Below are 23,150 nucleotides of genomic sequence, written 5' to 3'. Positions count from 1 at the left end.
CATGGAGTGGAATAACAGCTGAGAGGTGCCACAAGTTGGTTGACTCCATGCCACACAGATGTCAAGCAGTTTTAAAAAACTGTGGTCATACAACTAACTATTAGTTTAGTGATTCACAGGATTGCTAAATCCCAGAAAAAAAAAAAAAATAGTTTTGAGTTTGTACAGTCAAAGGTAGACACTGCTATTTTTTTGAACACACCCCTTTCAACTAATTGCCCAATTGCACAGCCTTAAGAGCGTGCATATCATGAATGCTGGGTCTCATTTGTTTTCTGAGAATCTACTGAACCTACTGGTAACTTGTTTGCCACGTAGCAATAAAAAATATACTAAAAACCTTGATTATTCTGGTTAGTCACATTGTACTGCTATTATTTTGAACAAGACTGTAAATAAAGATGACTGATTGATTCAGACAAAACCCTTGGGTAATATTTAACAGAAACAGGACATTTAACAAAACAGAATGAATGTGAAACGGCAAACGAGTTGTGTGTAAAGCTCTACATTGCACAATTATAAAGCAAAACTCAAAACCTATTTTTTTCATTGGCCTTTAACTGTAGCTGATTTGTGCTGTGTCCGGTTAGTTTCGTGTCCTCATTTGTGTTTTACATGGTGCTGTATTTTGCTGATATTCGATATAATATTTTTAATGGTGCTATATACAGATCTGAAAGATCACTTAACATTGAATGTTGAACATTAAAGGGTTAGTTCACCCAAAAATACAAATGTCTGTCATTAATGGCTCCCCCTAATGCCGTTCCACACCCGCTGTTCATCTTCAGATAGTTTAAGATATTTTATATTTAGTTTGAAAGGTTTCTGTTCCTCCATTGAAGGTGTATGTACACTATACTGTCCATGTCCAGAAAGGGAATAAAAACATCACAGTAGTCCATATGAGACCGTAGTGACATTAATGCAAATATCTAATCAGCCAATCACATGGCAGTTCTTCAGTGCATTTAGGGGTGTGGCCCTGGTCAAGACAATCTCCTGAACTCCAGACTGAACGTCAGAATGGGAAAGAAAGGTGATTTAAGCCGTTTTGAGCGTGGCATGGTTGTTGGTGCCAGACGGGCCGGTCTGAGTATTTCACAATCTGCTCAGTTACTGGGATTTACACACACAACCATTTCTAGGGTTTACAGAGAATGGTGTGAAAAGGGAAGAGCATCCAGTCTGCAGCAGTCCTGTGGGAGAAAATGCCTTGTTGATGCTCGAGGTCAGAGGAGAATGGGCCGACTGATTCAAGCTGATAGAAGAGCAACTTTGACTGAAATAACCACTCGTTACAACCAAGGTATGCAGCAAAGTATTTGTGAAGCCACAACACACACAACCTTGAGGCGGATGGGCTACAGCAGCAGAAGACCCCACCGGGGACCACTCATCTCCACTACAAATAGGAAAAAGAGGCGACTATTTCACCAAAAGATGACCAAAATTGGACAGTTGAAGTCTGGAAAAATGTTGCCTGGTCTGATGAGTCTCGATTTCTGTTGAGACATTCAGATGGTAGAGTCAGAATTTGGCGTAAACAGAATGAGAACATGGATCCATCATGCCTTGTTCCCACTGTGCAGGCTGGTGGTGGTGGTGTAATGGTGTGGGGGATGTTTTCTTGGCACACTTTAGGCCCCTTAGTGCCGATTGGGCATCGTTTAAATGCCACGGCCGACCTGAGCATTGTTTCTGACCATGTCCATCCCTTTATGACCACCATGTCCCCATCCTCTGATGGCTACTTCCAGCAGGATAATGCACCATGTCACAAAGCTCCAATCATTTCAGATTGGTTTCTTGAACATGACAATGAGTTGACTGAACTAAAATGGCCGCCACAGTCCCCAGATCTCAACCCAATAGAGCATCTTTGGGATGTGGTGGAACGGGAGCTTCGTGCCCTGGATGTGCATCCCACAAATCTCAATCCACTGCAAGATGCTCTCCTATCAATATGGGCCAACATTTCTAAAGAATGCTTTCAGCAGCTTGATGATCAATGCCACGGAGAATTAAGGCAGTTCTGAAGGAGAAAGGGTCAAACACAGCATTAGTGTGTGTTCCTAATAATCCTTTAGGGGAGTGTAAGTCGTTATTTAGTGTTTTTTGCGCACTAACTCTATTCTGGCCTCTTCATCAATGATTGTAGAGCCGCTGTAGTGAGATGGGCTTTGTAACGACGTCTTTAGTGCCTTTATGGGTCTTGAGAGAGGAAATGACATTGGTGTCAATGAAGGCCTTTCTGAGCCATCGGATTTCAACACTAATATCTTCATCTGTGTGTGAAGATGAGCGGAGGTCTGACGGCTGGCCAACCACAGGAGGAGTTAATCACACAATTTACATTTCTGGCTGAACTAACGCTTTAACACTACTTCAGTTTAAGACATTTATATTAGTGTAAGATCAAACAGAGTGTGTGTGATTGAGCTGTGATTGTGATGTATTGTCGGATCTCACCGTGGGCTGCTGGTGTCCCGAGGGTTGTGGAACCACTCGGAGAGTTTGGAGTCCGAGGCCACGCCCACCTTCACCATGTATGAGTCCGGATCCACGCGGAAGGCCCAGTAATGGCGGCCGTGGGAGACTCCCGTGTCCCCGATGATGTAGTCCAGGCTGATGTAGCTTCCGTTCTGGACGCGCTCCGCAGCTAGCAGGAAACTCATTCCCGCTACGCTCTCCACAGAGTCACGCCGCTTGCTCAGCTGCAGCCGCTCCGCACTGAAGCCACACTTCTCACTGAAGAGGAAGCCGAACACTGAGGAGAGCACACACACACACACACACACCAAGATTTTTTAACTCAACTGTTGCAGTCTGCCAGTCATAATGCATGTGAATGGGTAACAATTCTGCTAATAAAATTCGCTATTACTTCCGTCTGATATGTAACGGAGTTTGTAGATGGGAAGGAAGGAGGCGGGAACCGGCGAACGTTCAACAAAATTTATTAAATAAACAAACAAAACGAAAGTAAACCGCGGGCAGCCCCTCACGGACGACTGCCGTTTTTTTAAATCGGTTCGTGTCTTAAGACATCAGTGTGTCGTCAGGAGCAGCAGTGTGTGTGTGTGTGTGTGTGTGTGTGTGTGTGTGTGTGTGTGTGTGTGTGTGTGTGTGTTCTCTAAGCATGTTTGTTTTATTCTCCTAGAATTGTTCCCCATTCTCATCATTATATGACCGACACACAGCAACGGCTGAGTTAAACATCTTCATTTGTGTTCTCCTGAAGAAACACACACACCTACATGTTGATAAACATCTCAGGCTCATTTATGGCTGAACTATCCCTTTAATAACGTCCTGACGTGTGTGCCCCAAACCAGTTCTAACGCTAACCTTAGTGTAGCACTAGCAGCACCGGATCAGCTTTGGCAACGTGAGACTTCATTCTGAAGAAAAGTCAAAGCTATTCATGTGTTTGGGTGTATCGTCACTGAAACGAGACGAATGTAAACTAGACTCCGCAAGCTAGGCTCGTCGAGGATATGCCACAGATCACGTCATTTCTGGTAGTAACATGAAACCAAATTAAATGATTAAACTACAGAGAGTGATCAAAGAACAGTCGGTTGTGTGTGTGTGTGTGTGTGTGTGTGTGAGAGAGTTACCTGGAGCCGGTTGTGTGCGTGCGTGCGAGCGAGAGATAGAGTTATCAGGAGCCGGTTGTGTGTGTGTGTGTGTGTGTGTATGTGGTTTATGAGGACAAATTTGTATAACTAGATGGGTATTACACTGGTATTACTCTATAAATGTGGTTTATGAGGACATATCAAATGTCCCCGTAATTCAAATGGCCTTAAAAACATACTAAATGATGTTTTTTTTAAAGAAAGTAAAAATGCCGAATGTTTCCTGTGATGGGTAGGTTTAGGGGCAGTGTGTGTGTGTGTGTGTGTGTGTGTGTGTGTGTGTGTGTGTGTGTGTGTGTGATGGGTAGGTTTAGGGGCAGTGTAAGGGGATAGAAAATACGGTTAGTACAGTATAAAAACCATTACGCCTTTGGAGAGTCCCTGTAAACCACATAGACCAACGTGTGTGTGTGTGTGTGTGTGTGTGTGTGTGTGTGTGTGTGTGTGAGAGAGTGAGTTACCTGGAGCCGGTTGTGTGTGTGTGTGTGCGCGCGTGTGCACATGCGTGCGTGAGAGTTACCTGGAGCAGGGGGTGTGTGGAAGGTCACCTCAGGGCTGTAGGGGCTGAATGCTCCGCTTCGGCAGCTCTTGACTCTGAAGGCGTAGCGGCAGCCGCGGCTCAGATCTGACACTACAGTGCTGGAGCCGTAAATGCGATCGCTCGCCTGCCAACCAGACTCCTCCCCTTCCTCTTCCGCGCTGCACAGCTTCCTGTACTCCACTATATGATGATCTGTGGGCAGGGAGTCTTCAGACAGACGCCAGTGGATCAGGCCCTCGTTGTAAACACGGCAGCGAGAAAGGTCAATCACAGGAGGGTCAGGAACTGAGGAGAAAGACCGACATCAGTCAGTCAGCTTTATTTCTATCGCTCTTCTCCAACGCCAATTGTGTCAGAGCAGCTTCAGTGTTAAACAGGACAATACTGCAGCAGAATTAGATTTGGCTGTACAGTCGTTCTGGAGTAAACAGTGATGTTATCAGCTTATTTTAATTTATCATAGAGAGACAATGTTGTCCATCATCAGCCCAACGCCAGATCTACCCCAGACCAATGCCAGACCATCGTCAGACCAACGCCAGATCTACCCCAGACCAACGTCAGACCTACGCCAGACCACTGTCAGACCATCGTCAGATCTACACCAGACCAACGTCAGACCAACACCAGATCTACCCCAGACCAACGTCAGACCAACACCAGACCTACACCAGACCAACGTCAGACCAACACCAGACCATTGGTAGACCAACGTCAGACCTACACCAGACCTACGCCAGACCATCGTTAGACCATTGTCAGATCAACGCCAGACCACCGTCAGACCTACGCCAGACCATCGTCAGACCATTGCCAGACCATCGTTAGACCAACGTCAGATCTACGCCAGACCAACGCCAGACCATTGTCTGACCAACGCCAGACCATTGTCAGACCAACGCCAGACCATCGTCAGATCATCGTCAGACCAACGCCAGACCATCGTCAGACCGTCGCCAGACCATCGTTAGACCAACGTCAGATCTACGCCAGACCAACGCCAGACCATTGTCTGACCAACGCCAGACCAGTCAGACCAACGCCAGACCATCGTTAGACCAACGTCAGATCTACGCCAGACCGTTGCCAGACCATCGTTAGACCAACGTCAGATCTACGCCAGACCAACGCCAGACCATTGTCTGACCAACGCCAGACCATCGTTAGACCAACGTCAGATCTACGCCAGACCATCGTCAGACCGTTGCCAGACCATCGTTAGACCAACGTCAGATCTACGCCAGACCAACGCCAGACCATTGTCAGACCAACGCCAGATCAACGCCAGACCGTCGCCAGACCATCGTTAGACCAACGTCAGATCTACGCCAGACCATCGTCAGACCGTCGCCAGACCATCGTTAGACCAACGTCAGATCTACGCCAGACCAACGCCAGACCATTGTCAGACCAACGCCAGATCATCGTCAGATCTATGCCAGACCACTGTCAGACCATCGTCAGATCTATGCCAGACGTCCTTGAAGGCAGTACCCTGTTGGAGTTTAAAACTGTTGGGTCTGCCATAATCAATCGCTAAGGTTTGGTTGTGACATATGTAATGCATTCACCTTAGCCAACGTCTGCACCTCTAGCCTGTTTGACACACTCTCCGTCTGCGATGCGTGTTAAATTTACAATTTGTTTGGAGAAAACTAGAGAATATACCCCAGTCCCAAAGAGTACTGAAGAAAAATGAAAATGGAGCGGAAGCACGTGGCCAGATTGTGACGGCTAGACGACTGGGTCAGAGCATCTCCAAAACTGCAGCTCTTGTGGGCTGTTCCCGGTCTGCAGTGGTCAGTATTTATCAAAAGTGCTCCAAGGAAGGACCAGTGGAGAACCGGCCACAGGGTCATGGGCGGCCAAGGCTCATTGATGACCGTGGGGAGCGAAGGCTGGCCCGTGGGGTCCGATCAAACAGACGAGCTACTGGAGCTCAAACTGCTCCAGAAGTTAATGCTGGTTCTGATAGAAAGCTGTCAGAATACACAGAGCAGCTCAGTTTGTTGCGTATTGGGCGGCATAGGGCTGACAGGTGTCCAAAAGACGGCCATTGACACCTTGCACAAGGAGGGCGAGACACTAAAGGTCACTGCAAAAGAGGCTGGCTGTTCCCAGAGCTCTCTGTCCAAGCACATTAATAGAGGCGAAGAGAAGGAAAAGATGTGGGAGAAAAAAAAAAGTGTACAAGCAATAGGGATAACCGCACCCTGGAGAGGAGTGTGAAACAAAACCCATTCAAAAATGTGGAGGAGATTCACAAAGAGTGGACTGCAGCTGGAGTCAGCGCTTTAATAACCGCTGCGCACAGACGCATGCAGGACACGGGTTTGAGCTTCGCATTCCTCGAGTCAAGCCACTCTTGAACAACAGACAGCGTCAGAAGCGTCTCACCTGGGCTAAAGACAAACAGGACTGCTGAGCGGGCCAGAGTTATGTTCTCTGATGACAGTAAATTCAGCATTTCCTTTGGGAATCAGGGTCCCAGAGTCTGGAGGAAGAGCAGAGAGCCACACAATCCATGCTGCTTGAGGTCCACTGTAAAGTTTCCACAGTCAGTGATGGTTTGGGGACCCATGGCATCTGCTGGTGTTGGTCACTGTGTTCTCTGAGGTCAAAGGTGAAGATCCAGATTTCATTTTCCGACAGGACTCGACACCTGCACAGAGTGCCACAGCAGCCAGTACCTGGTTAAAGGACCATGGTATCCCTGTTCTTAACTGGCCAGCAAACTTGCCTGACCTTAACCTCATAGATAATCTCTGGGGTATTGTGAAGAGGAAGATGCGATCTCCCAGAGCCAACAATGCAGAAGAGCTGAAGGCCTATCAGAGCAACCTGGGCTCTCATAACACCTGAGCCGAGCCACAGACGGATCGACTCCCTGCCACGCCGCATCGCTGCAGTAATTCAGGATAAAGGACACACAGCTGAGCACTGAGTGCTGAACATGCTCATACATTCAGCTGGCCAAGATTTCTAAAAACCCTTTCTTTGTATTGGTCTTTAGTAATATTCTAATTTTCTGAGATACTGAATTTGGGGTTTTCCTTAGTTGTCAGTTAAAATCAAAATGAAAATAAATAAACATTTGAAATCTATCGGTCTGTGTGTAATGATTAAATATAATATACTTTTCACGTTTAAATGGAATTAGTGAAATATATCAACTTGATGACATTCTAACTATATGACCAGCACCTGTATACACACACACACACACACACACACACACACACACAGATATAGATAGTGAAGTGACACAAGGTCGATCCCATAAGAGCTGCAGTGAGTCGGTTTAAAGCATCTCAGCTCTATTCCTGTTCCTCTCAGTAAGGCCTTAAACCCTCCCTACAGCGACACACACACACACACACACACACACACACACACACACGACCTCGCCGTGGAAACCGTCACTGCCAGCTATCTGCCAAGATCCGGGCACAGTGCCTGATTCTCCCTGAATAACCAGCTATTGATCCAAACAGGAGACGCATTAAGGAGGAGACCGTGAGACGGCAGATCCAGAAAATACGGCAGGGAGAAAAAAAGGAAAACAGTCGAGTGGAAGATGAGAGAATCCGTTGTGCCGCAGACACACCCTAACCCTAATGTTCAGCAGAATTCAGGAGCATTGCTGCGTTTTGCCTTGTCAACAATTCAGCTGATCACATTAGGCCATGATAAAGAACATTAGCACCGATCAATATGTTTCTGAGAGGAAAGTGCCTTAGTTTGTGCAGTAAGAGAGCATTTCCCTTCATTCCACTCACGGTCCTGCCCATGGGAAGCTAAAAGCTGTGGACCAGAGTTCACTAAAGCCGAGTTCAGACGGCACGATTAACGCTCGATCGACTGCAGGACTGTTCAAGAGGAACAAATCGCAGACAACTCTCTCTCGGTGCGCAAACTACGGTTCCCAACATTCCCAACCAAACATGCGTGCGATGTGACGAGTAAACGACGCGAGATCACGTGGCAAACCAGTGTTCTCCCGCGGCAAACCAGTGTTCTCCCGCGAGACTGGAACTGTTATTAAAACTGATAAATGTTTGCTATCCAAATTGTCTGTGCTGATTTGCAGCGAAAATTAGAAAAATAAAAAACGATTATGGAGGAGGACATTGTTGGAGAGACAGGATTGTGTTCTGCAAAAAAAAGTTTGAGGTAAATACATTTTGTAATGTGCTGCGGCTGGACGTGCAAACGTTTGTGCTTTGCTTGTTTGATAGAATTGTAAATATACAGTGCCTTGCGAAAGTATTCGGCCCCCTTGAACTTTGCGACCTTTTGCCACATTTCAGGCTTCAAACAATGATATGAAACTACTTTTTTGTGAAGAATCGACAACAAGTGGGAAACAATCATGAAGTGGAACAAAATTTATGGGATATTTCAAACTTTAACAAATCAAAAGCTGAAAAATTATTCGGCCCCTTTACTTTCAGTGCAGCAAACTCTCTCCAGACGTTCAGTGAGGATCTCTGAATGATCCGATGTTGACCTAAATGACTAATGATGATAAAGAGAATCCACCTGTGTGTGATCAAGTCTCCGTATAAATGCACCTGCACTGTGATCGTCTCAGAGGTGCGTTTAAAGCGCAGAGAGCATCATGAAGAACAAGGAACACACCAGGCAGGTCCGAGATCCTGTTGTGGAGAAGTTTAAAGCCGGATTTGGATACAAAAAGATTTCCCAAGCTTTAAACATCCCAAGGAGCACTGTGCATGCGATAATATTGAAATGGAAGGAGTATCAGACCACTGCAAATCTACCAAGACCTGGCCGTCCCTCTAAACGTTCAGCTCATACAAGGAGAAGACTGATCAGAGATCAGCCAAGAGGCCCATGATCCCTCTGGAGGAACTGCAGAGATCCACAGCTGAGGTGGGAGACTCTGTCCATAGGACAACAATCAGTCGGATACTGCACACATCTGGCCTTTCTGGAAGAGTGGCAAGAAGAAAAAAGTGTTGTTTAAAGTTTGCCACAAGCCCCCTGGGAGACACACCAAACATGTGGAAGAAGGTGCTCTGGGCAGATGAAACCAAAATTGAACTTTTTGGCAACTATGCAAAACGTAATGTTTGGCGTAAAAGCACCACAGCTCATCACCCTGAACACACACCATCCCCACTGTCAGACATGGTGGCGGCAGCATCATGGTGTGGGGCTGCTTTTCTTCAGCAGGGACAGGGAAGATGGTTAACATTGATGGGAAGATAGATGGAGCCAAATACAGGACCATTCTGGAAGAAGACCTGATGGAGTCTGCAAAAGACCTGAGACTGGGACGGAGATTTGTCTTCCAACAAGACAATGATCCAAAACATAAAGCAGAATCTCCAATGGAATGGCTCAAAAATAACCATATCCAGGTGTTAGAATGGCCAAGCCAAAGTCCAGACCTGAATCGGGAATCTGTGGAAAGAACTGAAAACTGCTGTTCACAAACGCTCTCCATGCGACCTCACTGAGCTCCAGCTGTTCTGCAGGAGGAACGGGCAAACATTTCAGTCTCTCGATGAGCAAAACTGATAGAGACAAACCCCAGGAGACGTACAGCTGTAATCGCAGCAAAAGGTGGCGCTACAAAGGGTTAACTTAAGGGGGCCCAATAACTTTGCATGGACAATTTTTCAGTTTTTGATTTGTTAAAAAAAGTTTGAAATATCCAATAAATGTCGTTCCACTTCATGAACGTTTCACTTGTGTCCCACTTGTTGTTGATACTTGAAAAAAGTACAGTTTCATATCATTATGTTTGAAGCCTGAAATGTGGCAAAAGGTCGCAAAGTTCAAAGGGGCCGAATACTTTCGCAAGGCGCTGTATCTATTAAAATACTGATACTCTGGTCTATAATACTGATACTCTGGTCTATAATACTGATACTCTGGTCTATAATACTGATACTCTGGACCTCCCGCTGCTGTATCGCACTCTCATTGAGCACGGTTACATGCACAGCAGTAAGCTGATAACTCACAAATATCAGCTAACTGAAATAATCAGTTTCCTCCGTTTACATGCAAACCAGTAACTGACAACGCAAGTAAACCGTGTTTGTGAGACTTTATCAATAAACCAGGTTATTTTCCTGTAGTGAATGTTCCGTCAGCTGTGATGTTAATAAAGCGTGTCAGCGGGAGATCTACGGCTCATATTATCCCTCATCAGTTATGCAGCGTTCTGACTGAACCTCTTCTGCTTCTGCTGACTGAGATGAGAACACATCTTTATAATGTTCTGGGTCATATTTGTCCTTATTTAATGCAAAACTCTAGCTTGCTCGGTCTGGATGCGTTTAAATCTGCTCTAATACGCGTTTTTGTCCCCTATCACACAAGCTCTCTTCAATAAGCCGACAGAAAGCAGGTTAATGCGTTTACATACAGCGAGAAATCTGGGTAAGAGGCAAAAAACTCCCTGTGTCGAGCGGTTTATGCTCACGCCGTATATGACCATACTCCGATAAAAGAAAACGTGTTACCGCGGTTACATGACCATGATCACTGTCAGATTATTAGGTATAATGGGCTTAAAGGCCCGCTAAAGTGCTCTGGAGCGCGCCGCGTTACTCAATGCGTGGCCGCGATTTCCCCTCAAACGGCTCCAGCTGTTAGCAGCTCCTCCCCTTTTCTGAAACAGCCAATAGCGTTTCGCTAATCCAGTTTGAATAGAGCCTTCCTGTTTGGTGAAGCCGGTTTCCTCTAACACCGTTTATCATCATAATCTCCTCCATATCGCTTTAAAATACATTCTGTGCAGAGTTCAAATGGGTCGATAAGTTTGGTGTCTGCGTCGACTCGCACATATGATCCGCTCTCAAAGCTCTAGTTAACGGCTCTGGTCTAGACTGTGTGTGTGTGTGTGTGTGTGTGTGTGTGTGTGTGTGTGTGTGTGTGTGTGTGTGTGTGTGTGTGGTGTTGGGCAAGCTACTTGGAAAATGTAGTGAATGTATCTAAGCTACTTTTTATTTATCTAATTTTATATTGAATCAACTTTATATCAATGCTATCTCAGTGATCAATAAAAGTCAAGCACAGACATGCATACTTTTTCAGTTATTCAAAAACTGTCCGAAATCAATTTGGCAACAAAATACATGAGATCAATATTATTAACAAAACCAGCTGTTGAGTGTGTGTGTGTGTTCACCTGTATGTGTATGATATGCATACGCACCTGTGTGTTTGCATTTATGCTCAATTTAGATTTGGCCACTTTTGCAATTTACAACTCAACTTGTACATTAAAAAAAGTCAAAGTACAGTAGCAAAATAATTAAGAACTACTCCAAACAGTAGCTAACAACATGGGAAAAAACAAAACGTAGCCTAAGAGTGTGTGTGTAAGTGATCTCCCACACACATTAAAAAAGTTTCATTCATATCAAGATGTGGCCATGGGGCTGGAGCCCGATACTCTTAATAAGAGGCGTTTATTCAAGAGACACAGAATATTTTCAAACTTTGCAGTTTCTCTTTTGTCACCGTGCGGATGATGAGCGTGCAGCATCGAATTGAGCGCTCTGAAATGAAAATGGATAGGATAGGTGTCTATTTGACGTTTTGATTTCAGTGGGCCTTTAAGAGCGTTTAAGAAAGTGTCTGTTGGTCATCGCCGGTGTAATTTTCAGCCAGAACTCACACAGCAGGAGTTTGAATCGCTCCAGATATTGCCAAATATCTCACGGGCGTCGGCACCTCATCTGCGATTCTCTCTGATCGTTCACACTGGGATTGTCACTCACGTGCACGAGCACCAATTTGCCGATGATTTCAGGCATTTGTGGGCGATTTTGGAAAACCTGTCGGGCAGTGTGAACTCGGCACAAAGGGCCGAGTGTGTCTCAGAGCGGAAATCCTCCAGCAGGTGGAACAGCGGTAATCAGGATAAAGCTGCCGAATCTCCATCCGCTCCCTGTGAGCCTTCACAGCAGGACTGACCCGAGCTCAAGGACGAGCCACAAATAAACACACTATAGAGCCTGATCATTCTCCTTTAACCCCATAACGAATCACAGGACGATCATGTCAGCGCAGGACAGATCTTACACAAGCGTCTCTGGCTGATCCCTGAAGTCTGTAATGGGATTACGCTGCTAAAGAGCTTCAGGAGCGACGGCAGGGAAAGCTCTTCAGACTCACCTCCACTGAAGCTCAGCTCCTTCAGCAAGAGCTCCTCCTTCGACGTGTCCAGCACAAACTCCTCAAACGACGGCGTGGCAGACGGCTGGAAGGTCTTCAGGGACTCCGTGGCCTTCTGAATCCTGCACAAAAACACCAATCACATCGGATGAGCATTACAATCACAGGAAGCCATTTCCCAACAGCACAGAAGGAATCATTTCAGGAAGACCAACACTATCAGAGAGAAATAAATCTGCCAGGAGGAGTTTATCAGGAGCACCCACTGAAGAGCAGCTGCAAACATGAGATGAGACATCTGTATTTATGACATTTGTATTTATGAGCATATCAAAAATAACCCACACCTGACTTTGATTGCATTATCTGCCACTTACTATCAAACTCTGACCTTTGGCCCTTAGCAGCCGACCCGCTCTGAGTCTGATGTTCCTGCCGTGGTTCCGTCTCCATCGGACTAACGGATTCGAATATATCAACGCTAAATCACAACGGTGAACAAACCGTGAGGTAGAGGTCTTCACGGGTCCAAAAATTCGCACCCGAACCCGAAGAGACCCGCAATGTTCAACACAGATCCGACCCGGACCCGTCTATTATTTCAAAAACTGGACCCGGACCCGTGCAGATCCGAAAAATGCCAAAAATATATTACCCGGAACCGACATGGACCCGTCTATTATTTGATAGCTGGAACCGAACCCGCCGGGAAGACACAGACGCGACTGGACCCGATTGTCTCATATTACACAATATACTGCTGTTAATGAACAAGCTGCGAAAAATAACTGTCTCAGTCAGCCTACCTAATGATATATAGCCGTTGTCTCCCTTGTACCTTGATTGTGATGTATTACAATATTCCTCATTAATTGTTCCAAGCATGCTTAATTCACTCATTTCAGCTGTAAAAGTCAATTTTATTTCACAGTGACGGATATGAGTTAATTCGCATAATAACTTTGACGTTTGCCCTTTTGAACTAATAACTATTGCTCGTTTAGTGCCATGGCCGCTTGCGTTACCATTATTTATTTGCCATAATCTCTCTGAGCCGAGTCTGACTAGCAGAACTTTAAGAATAAACAAGACGGTTCATTCATATTATTTTTAAAGTCATTACAGTCACTGCGGTCTGCAGAAGCTCGGGTTGCCATAGAAACATGACACGCGCTTGAGACTGCACTCGCGCTCAGCTGGAGCAACCTGAAATATGAGCCTTTATTTACGCAATTTGAGCATCACAGAAAACATTTATGTGACAGTTTACCTGAGGTCTTGTTGCTGATTTGAAATATATTCTTGAGTACATTATTACCGCGCGCATGCATTAAATCTGCCCGCTTTCTAAACGACTGAGAGAGCGCGCGCGAGAGAGAGAGAGAGAGAGAGAGAGAGAGCTTGTGTTTTTGTTGTTGTTGTGCATTTCTAAACCTCATTTCCCGGCTCACACTTTTCTTATCCTAATTTAGCAAGTTACACAAAACACACAAGCCGCGCTGACTCTCACGGCCAGGTGTTCTGCGAGTCCGATTGACGTATTACATAGGCTACAACATTAACAGACCCGGGAACCGAAGTAATAGATTAGGACCCGACCCGGACCCGGCTGACCATTTAAAAAATAGACCCGAACCCGTACGGGTCCCGGGTCGGATCCCGGGTCCACGGGTCTCGGGTGCCCCGTGAAGACCTCTACCGTGAGGCGAAACCTAGCCTGGTGGGCATCGTTGGACTCGGAAAGGAATCCTGTGAAAATAGGTCAACCAAATCCAACGTTACAATCGTGAATATCTGATTTTGGTCCGAACCTTCTCAGGCTCCTTCAGGGCATCGTGACCCGTACTGAGCTCCGTAACGATACACTAACGTGTTCATAACCTACAGCATTTCACTACAAAATTCAAAGTTTGACTCAACATGCCAACCCGAATCTAACAAGACCGCTTTTATGATTTAGCCATGTTTTGTATCTCCGCACCAGTAGGTGGCGCTGTGCCGAAACGCAGCATGTGGTCATGCTTGTGATGATCTGTACCTAGATTGACCAGAACACAAAGCGCTGCGGAGATGCAGCCTTGTGTCTATCGCAAGAGCTACGTTAAATTCATTGTTATTCACAAACACTGAAGACTCGACTTCCCTGTCTGAAGCTGATCCGGCCTGGGGAAGGGCGGCTCACTCTTTGCTCTCGGAGACTCGTCAGCATGATCCATTACTGCGAAGCGGAACGTGTGGTATTGTGTGAAGCGCTGTAGAAATAAACGAGGCTTGGCATCGAGCAGAGGTGGACAAAGTACAACTAGTACCTCTGGTCAAATATTACTCCGTTACGAGTGAAAGTTGTAAAAACAGATTTTAAGTATTCAAAGTATTCGATCCTAAAAGTACTTAAGTATCAAAAGTTAATTTATGTCAATTATTTTATTATTGTTGCATTGTTGTATAAATGCACATTATGCCATCATGATGGTTTAAGACAGTCACGATCTTGATAGAAATGTAGTGGAGTAAAAAGGACGATATATATAAGTTAGGCATAATTTTCCAGAAAAAATAATCCTCCAGTAAAGCTCAGAGACTCAAACAGTGCACTGAGGTCCAGCACTGGAGTAACTGAGCTGAGCTACGGCCCATCTGAGCCGGTGTGCGACGCTCCAGCATTACCGCGGGTCAGCCTGACGACGGCTTGAGGGAAAGTGAGAGTCAAAGCTGCTTAGTGGACTGATGGAGATCACTCTCAGGATTACAGGGAATGGGCAGTGAACTTTGAGGTTTAAATCTAGAAAACACCAGCGGGATTACAGGCACGTGGCGGACCGGCTCGCCATCCCTGAGCAGAGGACCAGTGACACACACACACCTGAGGACCGGCGACACACACACACACACACACCTGAGGACCGGTGACACAGACACCTGAGGACCGGTGACACAGACACACACACACACACACACACACACACACACCTGAGGACCGGTGACAGACACACACACACCTGAGGACCGGCGACACACACACACCTGAGGACCGGCGACACACACACACCTGAGGACCGGCGACACACACACACCTGAGGACTGGTGACAGACACACACATTCTTCGGAAGCCAAAATCTAAAATAAAATCAGACTATCACAGATCTAAAGTGTAACCAGGCTATGTTTGAATTAGTTCTGTCCTCCGTCATCACTCATTGGGCTGTCGTTTTGCGCCTCTCTCTCTCTCTCTCTCTCTCTCTCTCTCTCTCTCTCGTCACGTGTATTTTCAAAAGTACAGACAGCAGAACCGATAACGTCAGAGTTTATCGATACAACGGTCTTTCAAAATTCACCGTTGTATTTCGGTACCCATCCCTCGGTACCCAAAATTCGGTACCCATCCCTACACACACACGCACACACACACACACACACACACACACACACACACACACACACACACACACACACACACACACACACACGACGTGCAGTAGTTTGGCCGTCTGGACGAAGCAGGATTGGTCGGTCTCCTTCAGCACCTCCTGAGCGTACCCCACGAGGCCCACACACACACACACACACACACCTGAGGACCGGCGACACACACACACACACACACCTGACGTGCAGTAGTTTGGCCGTCTGGACGAAGCAGGATTGGTCGGTCTCCTTCAGCACCTCCTGAGCGTACCCCACGAGGCCCACACACACACACACACACACACACCTGAGGACCGGCGACACACACACACACACACACACACACACACACACACACACACACACACACGACGTGCAGTAGTTTGGCCGTCTGGACGAAGCAGGATTGGTCGGTCTCCTTCAGCACCTCCTGAGCGTACCCCACGAGGCCCACACACACACACACACACACACACACACACACACCTGACGTGCAGTAGTTTGGCCGTCTGGACGAAGCAGGATTGGTCGGTCTCCTTCAGCACCTCCTGAGCGTACCCCACGAGGCCCACACACACACACACACACACACCTGAGGACCGGCGACACACACACACACACACACACACACACACCTGACGTGCAGTAGTTTGGCCGTCTGGACGAAGCAGGATTGGTCGGTCTCCTTCAGCACCTCCTGAGCGTACCCCACGAGGCCCACACACACACACACACACACACACACACACACACACACACACACACACACACACACACCTGACGTGCAGTAGTTTGGCCGTCTGGACGAAGCAGGATTGGTCGGTCTCCTTCAGCACCTCCTGAGCGTACCCCACGAGGCCGCTGTTCTCCAGCAGGCCCTGGTACTCCTCCACCTGCGCCCGCAGCTGCTCCACCCGCACTGCTTTAGCCTGATGGATGCAGCTCAGCATCTCCATCTTCCTCTGCTGCAGTGTCTCCATCAGACGCTCGAAGTGTTCATCGGCTCGCCTCTCCGCCAGCTGGCCGTTCTCCTGCAGACACAACCTCATCACTAAACACGGACACACTGATCAGCCATAACATTATAATAATAATAATAATAATCCGTTACATTTATATAGCGCTTTATATATAGAAAGGGGGAATCTCCTCAACCACCACCAGTGTGCAGCACCACCTGATGATGCGACAGCAGCCATATTGGGCCAGAACGCTCCCCACACACCAGCTGATTGGTGGAGAGGAGACCGTGATTAGGCCAATCAGGAGAGGGGGAAGATTAGGAGGCCATGATGGACAGAGGCCAGTGGGCAGATTTGGCCAGGATGCCGGGGTTACACCCCTTACTCTTTATCGAAGCACATCCTGGGATTTTTAACGACCACAGAGAGTCGGGACCTCGGTTTAACGTCTCATGCGAAAGACGGCCAATTATGACCACCTTCCTAATCCTGGTTTGGTCCACCTTTCGCTGACCCGTCGAGGCACGGACTCCTCTAGATGTGTGCGCTGTGGTATCCGACACCAGTATATTTGCAGCAGATCCTTAAAGATTCTTTTCTTTTAAGTTGCCATGTGGGGACTCCATGGACCGGATTTGTTTGTTTAGCACATCCCAGCCTTCGCTCCCCACGGTCATCAATGAGCCTTGGCCGCCCATGACCCTGTGGCCGGTTCTCCACTGGTCCTTCCTTGGAGCACTTTTGATAGATACTGACCACTGCAGACCGGGAACAGCCCACAAGAGCTGCAGTTTTGGAGATGCTCTGACCCAGTCGTCTAGCCGTCACAATCTGGCCAAACTCGCTCAAATCCTTACGCTTGCCCATTTCTCCTGCTTCACACACATCAACTCTGAGGACTAAATGTTCACTTGCTGCCTAATATATCCCACCCACTAACAGGAGAGATCATCAGTGCTACTCAGTGCCTGATCAGTGTATAATACATATAATAAACACAAATGAATAAATCCCACCCCTTGATTGAGAGATCCTGAATTAGCCAAATGCACGGCAAAAAATGCTCTTCTTACTCAGTATTTCTGTCTTGTTTCTAGTCCAAACATCTAAACATTCTTAAAACAAGAAGTATTTACTAGACAAGCAAAAGTAATTGTCTTGTTTTGGGGGAAAATAACTCAAGTATTTTTTTTCTGCCAATGAGTTAAGCAAAATAATCTTAATTCAAACTGAAAACAAGATTATTTTTCTCACCCCATTGGCAGATTATTTATCTTATTTTAAGCAAAAACTCTCTTCATTTATTTTTTTCCCCAAAACAAGACAATTACTTTTGCTTGTCTAGTAAATACTTCTTGTTTTAAGCATTTTTGGATCTTTATACTAGAAACAAGACAAAAATACTGAGTAAGAAGAGAATTTTTGCAGTGTTTTGCATGTTTCTGTATCCAGCAGGAGACCCTTCTTACCTCGGTGTGATTGATCAACACCTCCAGATCAGAAATCTGAGTCCTCACTTGGTCTTCTTTGCTAATTAAGTAATGGATACTCTTGGCCAGCTTCTCCTGTTGACAGAAAAGCACAGCGCTTTAGAAACACAGTGGAAAAATCGACCTCCCGCACGGTTTCCGGACAGGGTGAGACACTTAATACAGCTGGACATTATAGGACAGAAATGATCACATTAAACATGAATGAGTCAGCTCGTTTACAGCCGGCTCATATTTCTGACTCAGCAGACGCTCCTTAATCACGGCCTCTCGAATCCATTCAGAGCAACGCATCAATACTTTAAAGCGCTCGCCAACGGAGAACTCAAAATGTCCTCGAGCTTTTGGCATACATGAGGTCATTGCACCATAAAAACACTCAGACCTGAAAACCTCCTTGTTAGTCCAGCCTTAACTGAATCCAACCTACAAAACAGCCATTTCTCAAAAAAAATAAATCTGCAAGCAGAGCCAAGCACACACTGAAGAGCAGCTGCAAACATGAGTAAAGGCGTCCGAAGACTAGCTTAAAGCGTTAGTTCAGCCAGAAGTGTAAACTCTGTGATTAATTCCTCCTGTAGTTGGCCAGCCGTCAGACCTCCGCTCATCTTCACACACAGATGAAGATATTAGTGTTGAAATCCGATGGCTCAGAAAGGCCAAAACAAAAAGCTTCGAACCGTTATGAGTCACTGAATCGATTCGCTGACTCATATAGTGATGGGCCGATTTCAAAACAAAGCTTTGAACCGTTATAAGTCGTTATTTAGTGTTTTTTGCGCACTAACTCTATTCTGGCCTCTTCATCAATGATTGTAGAGCCGCTGTAGTGAGATGGGCTTTGTAACGACGTCTTTAGTGCCTTTATGGGTCTTGAGAGAGGAAATGACATTGGTGTCAATGAAGGCCTTTCTGAGCCATCGGATTTCAACACTAATATCTTCATCTGTGTGTGAAGATGAGCGGAGGTCTGACGGCTGGCCAAGTCTGGCTCTGAGTCTGATGTTCCTGCGGTGGTTCCGTCTCGATCGGACTAACGGTTTAGAATATACTCGCGAAATACGTTTAAAGGTTAAATCACAACGGTGCACAAAGCATAAAGCGAAATCTAGCCTGGTGGGCATCATTGGACTCGGCAAGGAATCCTGTGAAAATACGTCAACCAAATCCAACGTTACAATCATGTGAATATCTTGCTCAAAACTTCTAAGGTTCCTTCGGGGCACCGTGCCGATGATGGCCAAGAGGAGTTAGAAAAATGCAAACATTTAATGTCTGAAAGAATTTAGTTTCTAGGCCTTATGGTTCAAAAGTTATTAGGACAAACGTAAGTGCAACTTTGGACAGGTGGTGGCGCTAGAGGGATTGAGTTAGAGACTCCAAATGTGTTATGATGACACTTCTGCCGGTCCTCTATCAGTGTGCCAAATCTCATTACTTTCCCACGAGCGGTTCTAAGTGATTCCAATAGCGGTGTACACACCTTCAGTGCTCCGCCCCTAATGATAATCAGTTCTCATTAGTTAATCTCAGCCGCTGGAACAGTAAAAACCGTAACGTTCCCAAATATAATACAGAGCTGGACAGTCCCTCAGCTCAGTTACTCCAGTCCTGTACTGAAGTTCACTGTTTGAGTCTCTGTGCTTTACTGGAGTATTATTTTTTCTGTAATCTTCTGACTTTAACTTCACTGCATCTGAAAGACAAATATCGTCCTCTTTACTCCACTACATTTCTATCAAGGTCCTCGAAGTCGAAAGTCGTTTCTGTCGCAGCTTTGAAAGTCAGTGGATGATTTTGTTCTTCTTTAAAAGTTTTGTTTTTTCCTTTTCCCCGTAATCACTCTTATAGATTCATGTGAAGTGTCCCAGCATTGTTTGAACACTGATCAGTTTATAGCGGAAGGGAAGACGACGGTCCCTCAGCAGTGTGCGCACTCATGGCCATAACTAGAAAATGTTTCAGTTTTCTGAAAACATTGACTATTAGTTTAGTTGGCATACACTTGATGCACGTCTTATGAAATGTCTAAAAATGCAAATGTCTGGGAGAAAGAGAAGAGCGAACGGTGTGAGAATATCAGATGTGTATCAGTGTATTGGATTCGTGCAATCGGCCTTAAAGTGACAGCAGCTTTATAACTTGTATACACTTTCCCTTGTAGCGGAGTAATACTTGACCAGTAGTACTTTTACATTTACTGAAGTAATGTACTTTGTCCACCTCTGATGTAATACTCATTATATATGCAGAGCTGTTAGCCAATCACAGCAGGTGGGCGTTTACACACGTCTTGAAGATCTGCTAATTTAAAGGGCTGATGAATTGAGAAATCAACTTTCCCTTGAGCTCTTGATATATAAGGTGGATGAGAAATAAATCATTGTGTTTGTTTGATAAAGACGTACTTGAATCATACTGGTTGCTGCCTTCAAATGAACCCCTCCCTCATGTGAGAAATATGCAAATCTTATCCAATCCTAGCCATGGGCGTTTACTTCCGAGTCTCCAGTGACACGCCCATCAAAACCCAGCGTTCAGGAGAGAGCCTCAAAACCAGTGTAGAAAGTATCCTATTACTGATTAGTTATGATGATTAATGATTACTGATTAGTCATGATGATTAATGATTACTGATTAGTCATGATGATTAATGATTAATGATTAGTTATGATGATTTTGAATGTAAAAACCACACGAACGTCATTAGCTAACCTCAGACAACAGTATACATTTTTTTAAAAAGCCAGCTCATGACACCTTTAAACTGTGCAAATGAGAAGACCGAAGTCAGGGTGACTTACCCTTCATTCCTAAATCAGAACCAGGACACACACACACACACACACACACACACACACACACACACACACACACACACACACACACACACACACACACACACACACACACACACACACACACACACACACACACACACACACACACACACACCTTCAGGATCTTGTAGGCGCTGCTCATGGAAGTGACTTTGTGGTTGGCGTGAGATCCTCCGAGTTTGCAGAGATGACAGACGGGCCGGCGGCAAACCTCGCAGTACATGTTGACCTTCTCCATCTCATGCTCAGGACACATCAGCACCTGCGGACCACGGCTACAGGTTTATTTCTCTGTGTGTGTGTGTGTGTGTGTGTGTGTGTGTGTGTGTGTGTTGGAAATATAACTTATTCTGAAGCAATATTCTCACCAGTGTTCAGTCAGCTTTGGCATATTTAAATCTGCATATTTGTGATATTTTACCCTTTATAAAGGGCATTTTCCCCCTAATCTTATTAAATAGGATATGCTTCAGGTTTCAATTTAAATTCTTAAATTTGATCTAAACATTACATTAGAATAAGACACTATAGGGCTGTTCCCATTCAAATTAAATAATTTACACTGATAAAATGATAACTGCATTAAATAATGTTATGAGATTTGTATTTTTGAATAAACATAAGAAATGTTGGAAAGTATGTTTAAACATGAAACTAAACCACCAGTAGGTGTGTTAATGAGCGAGTCATCGAGTCGACTGTGAGATGCGTTATGGTTCTGCTGGGATGTATTATCGCTGCTGAAATAGAACAAAAACAGTCAATATTGCCTCTAAAATGAAAGTGACTAATGTTAATTAATAGTTTATGGAGCTGTCATATGAAACCAGCGTCATCTTCAGTGGTGAAGGTGTTCAGGAACACACACTCTTGGTCATGTGATGTTGTTTAACTGTATTATGTGTTATAAAGATAAAAACTTCACATTGTGAATGTGTACGGGAATGTGTACGGGTCAGAGGACGAAGGCCGGAGACGGCCGTACGGGTCAGAGGACGAAGGCCGGAGACGGCCGTACGGGTCAGAGGACGAAGGCCAGAGACGGCCGTACGGGTCAGAGGACGAAGGCCGGAGACGGCCGTACGGGTCAGAGGACGAAGGCCGGAGACGGCCGTACGGGTCAGAGGACGAAGGCCGGAGACGGCCGTACGGGTCAGAGGACGAAGGCCGGAGACGGCCGTACGGGTCAGAGGACGAAGGCCGGAGACGGCCGTACGGGTCAGAGGACGAAGGCCGGAGACGGCCGTACGGGTCAGAGGACGAAGGCCGGAGACGGCCGTACGGGTCAGAGGACGAAGGCCGGAGACGGCCGTACGGGTCAGAGGACGAAGGCCGGAGACGGCCGTACGGGTCAGAGGACGAAGGCCGGAGACGGCCGTACGGGTCAGAGGACGAAGGCCGGAGACGGCCGTACGGGTCAGAGGACGAAGGCCGGAGACGGCCGTACGGGTCAGAGGACGAAGGCCGGAGACGGCCGTACGGGTCAGAGGACGAAGGCCGGAGACGGCCGTACGGGTCAGAGGACGAAGGCCGGAGACGGCCGTACGGGTCAGAGGACGAAGGCCGGAGACGGCCGTACGGGTCAGAGGACGAAGGCCGGAGACGGCCGTACGGGTCAGAGGACGAAGGCCGGAGACGGCCGTACGGGTCAGAGGACGAAGGCCGGAGACGGCCGTACGGGTCAGAGGACGAAGGCCGGAGACGGCCGTACGGGTCAGAGGACGAAGGCCGGAGACGGCCGTACGGGTCAGAGGACGAAGGCCGGAGACGGCCGTACGGGTCAGAGGACGAAGGCCGGAGACGGCCGTACGGGTCAGAGGACGAAGGCCGGAGACGGCCGTACGGGTCAGAGGACGAAGGCCGGAGACGGCCGTACGGGTCAGAGGACGAAGGCCGGAGACGGCCGTACGGGTCAGAGGACGAAGGCCGGAGACGGCCGTACGGGTCAGAGGACGAAGGCCGGAGACGGCCGTACGGGTCAGAGGACGAAGGCCGGAGACGGCCGTACGGGTCAGAGGACGAAGGCCGGAGACGGCCGTACGGGTCAGAGGACGAAGGCCGGAGACGGCCGTACGGGTCAGAGGACGAAGGCCGGAGACGGCCG

The 23,150-nt window shown here is 46.8% G+C and overlaps 1 protein-coding gene across 4 annotated transcripts in view; it reads right to left on the bottom strand.

The window, feature by feature from the left end:
* trim36 (tripartite motif containing 36) overlaps window positions 1-23,150 on the bottom strand; it is a 39,280-nt gene that overhangs the window by 3,747 nt on the left and 12,383 nt on the right. For all 4 annotated transcript variants that reach the window (XM_067414625.1, XM_067414626.1, XM_067414627.1 and 1 more), the window contains 6 exons: window positions 21,162-21,308; window positions 18,186-18,281; window positions 16,532-16,785; window positions 12,349-12,470; window positions 4,168-4,473; window positions 2,476-2,773 (listed from right to left, as the gene is read on the bottom strand). In XM_067414625.1, coding sequence (XP_067270726.1) covers window positions 2,476-2,773; window positions 4,168-4,473; window positions 12,349-12,470; window positions 16,532-16,785; window positions 18,186-18,281; window positions 21,162-21,308 — 1,223 coding nt within the window. The remainder of the gene's footprint in view (window positions 1-2,475; window positions 2,774-4,167; window positions 4,474-12,348; window positions 12,471-16,531; window positions 16,786-18,185; window positions 18,282-21,161; window positions 21,309-23,150) is intronic.

Source organism: Pseudorasbora parva, chromosome 13, assembly GCF_024679245.1.
Source record: "Pseudorasbora parva isolate DD20220531a chromosome 13, ASM2467924v1, whole genome shotgun sequence".
In the NCBI taxonomy this organism is placed as follows: domain Eukaryota; kingdom Metazoa; phylum Chordata; class Actinopteri; order Cypriniformes; family Gobionidae; genus Pseudorasbora; species Pseudorasbora parva.
The sequence above is the reverse complement of the archived record's forward strand: the minus strand, read 5'-3'. Positions and strand labels throughout refer to the sequence as shown.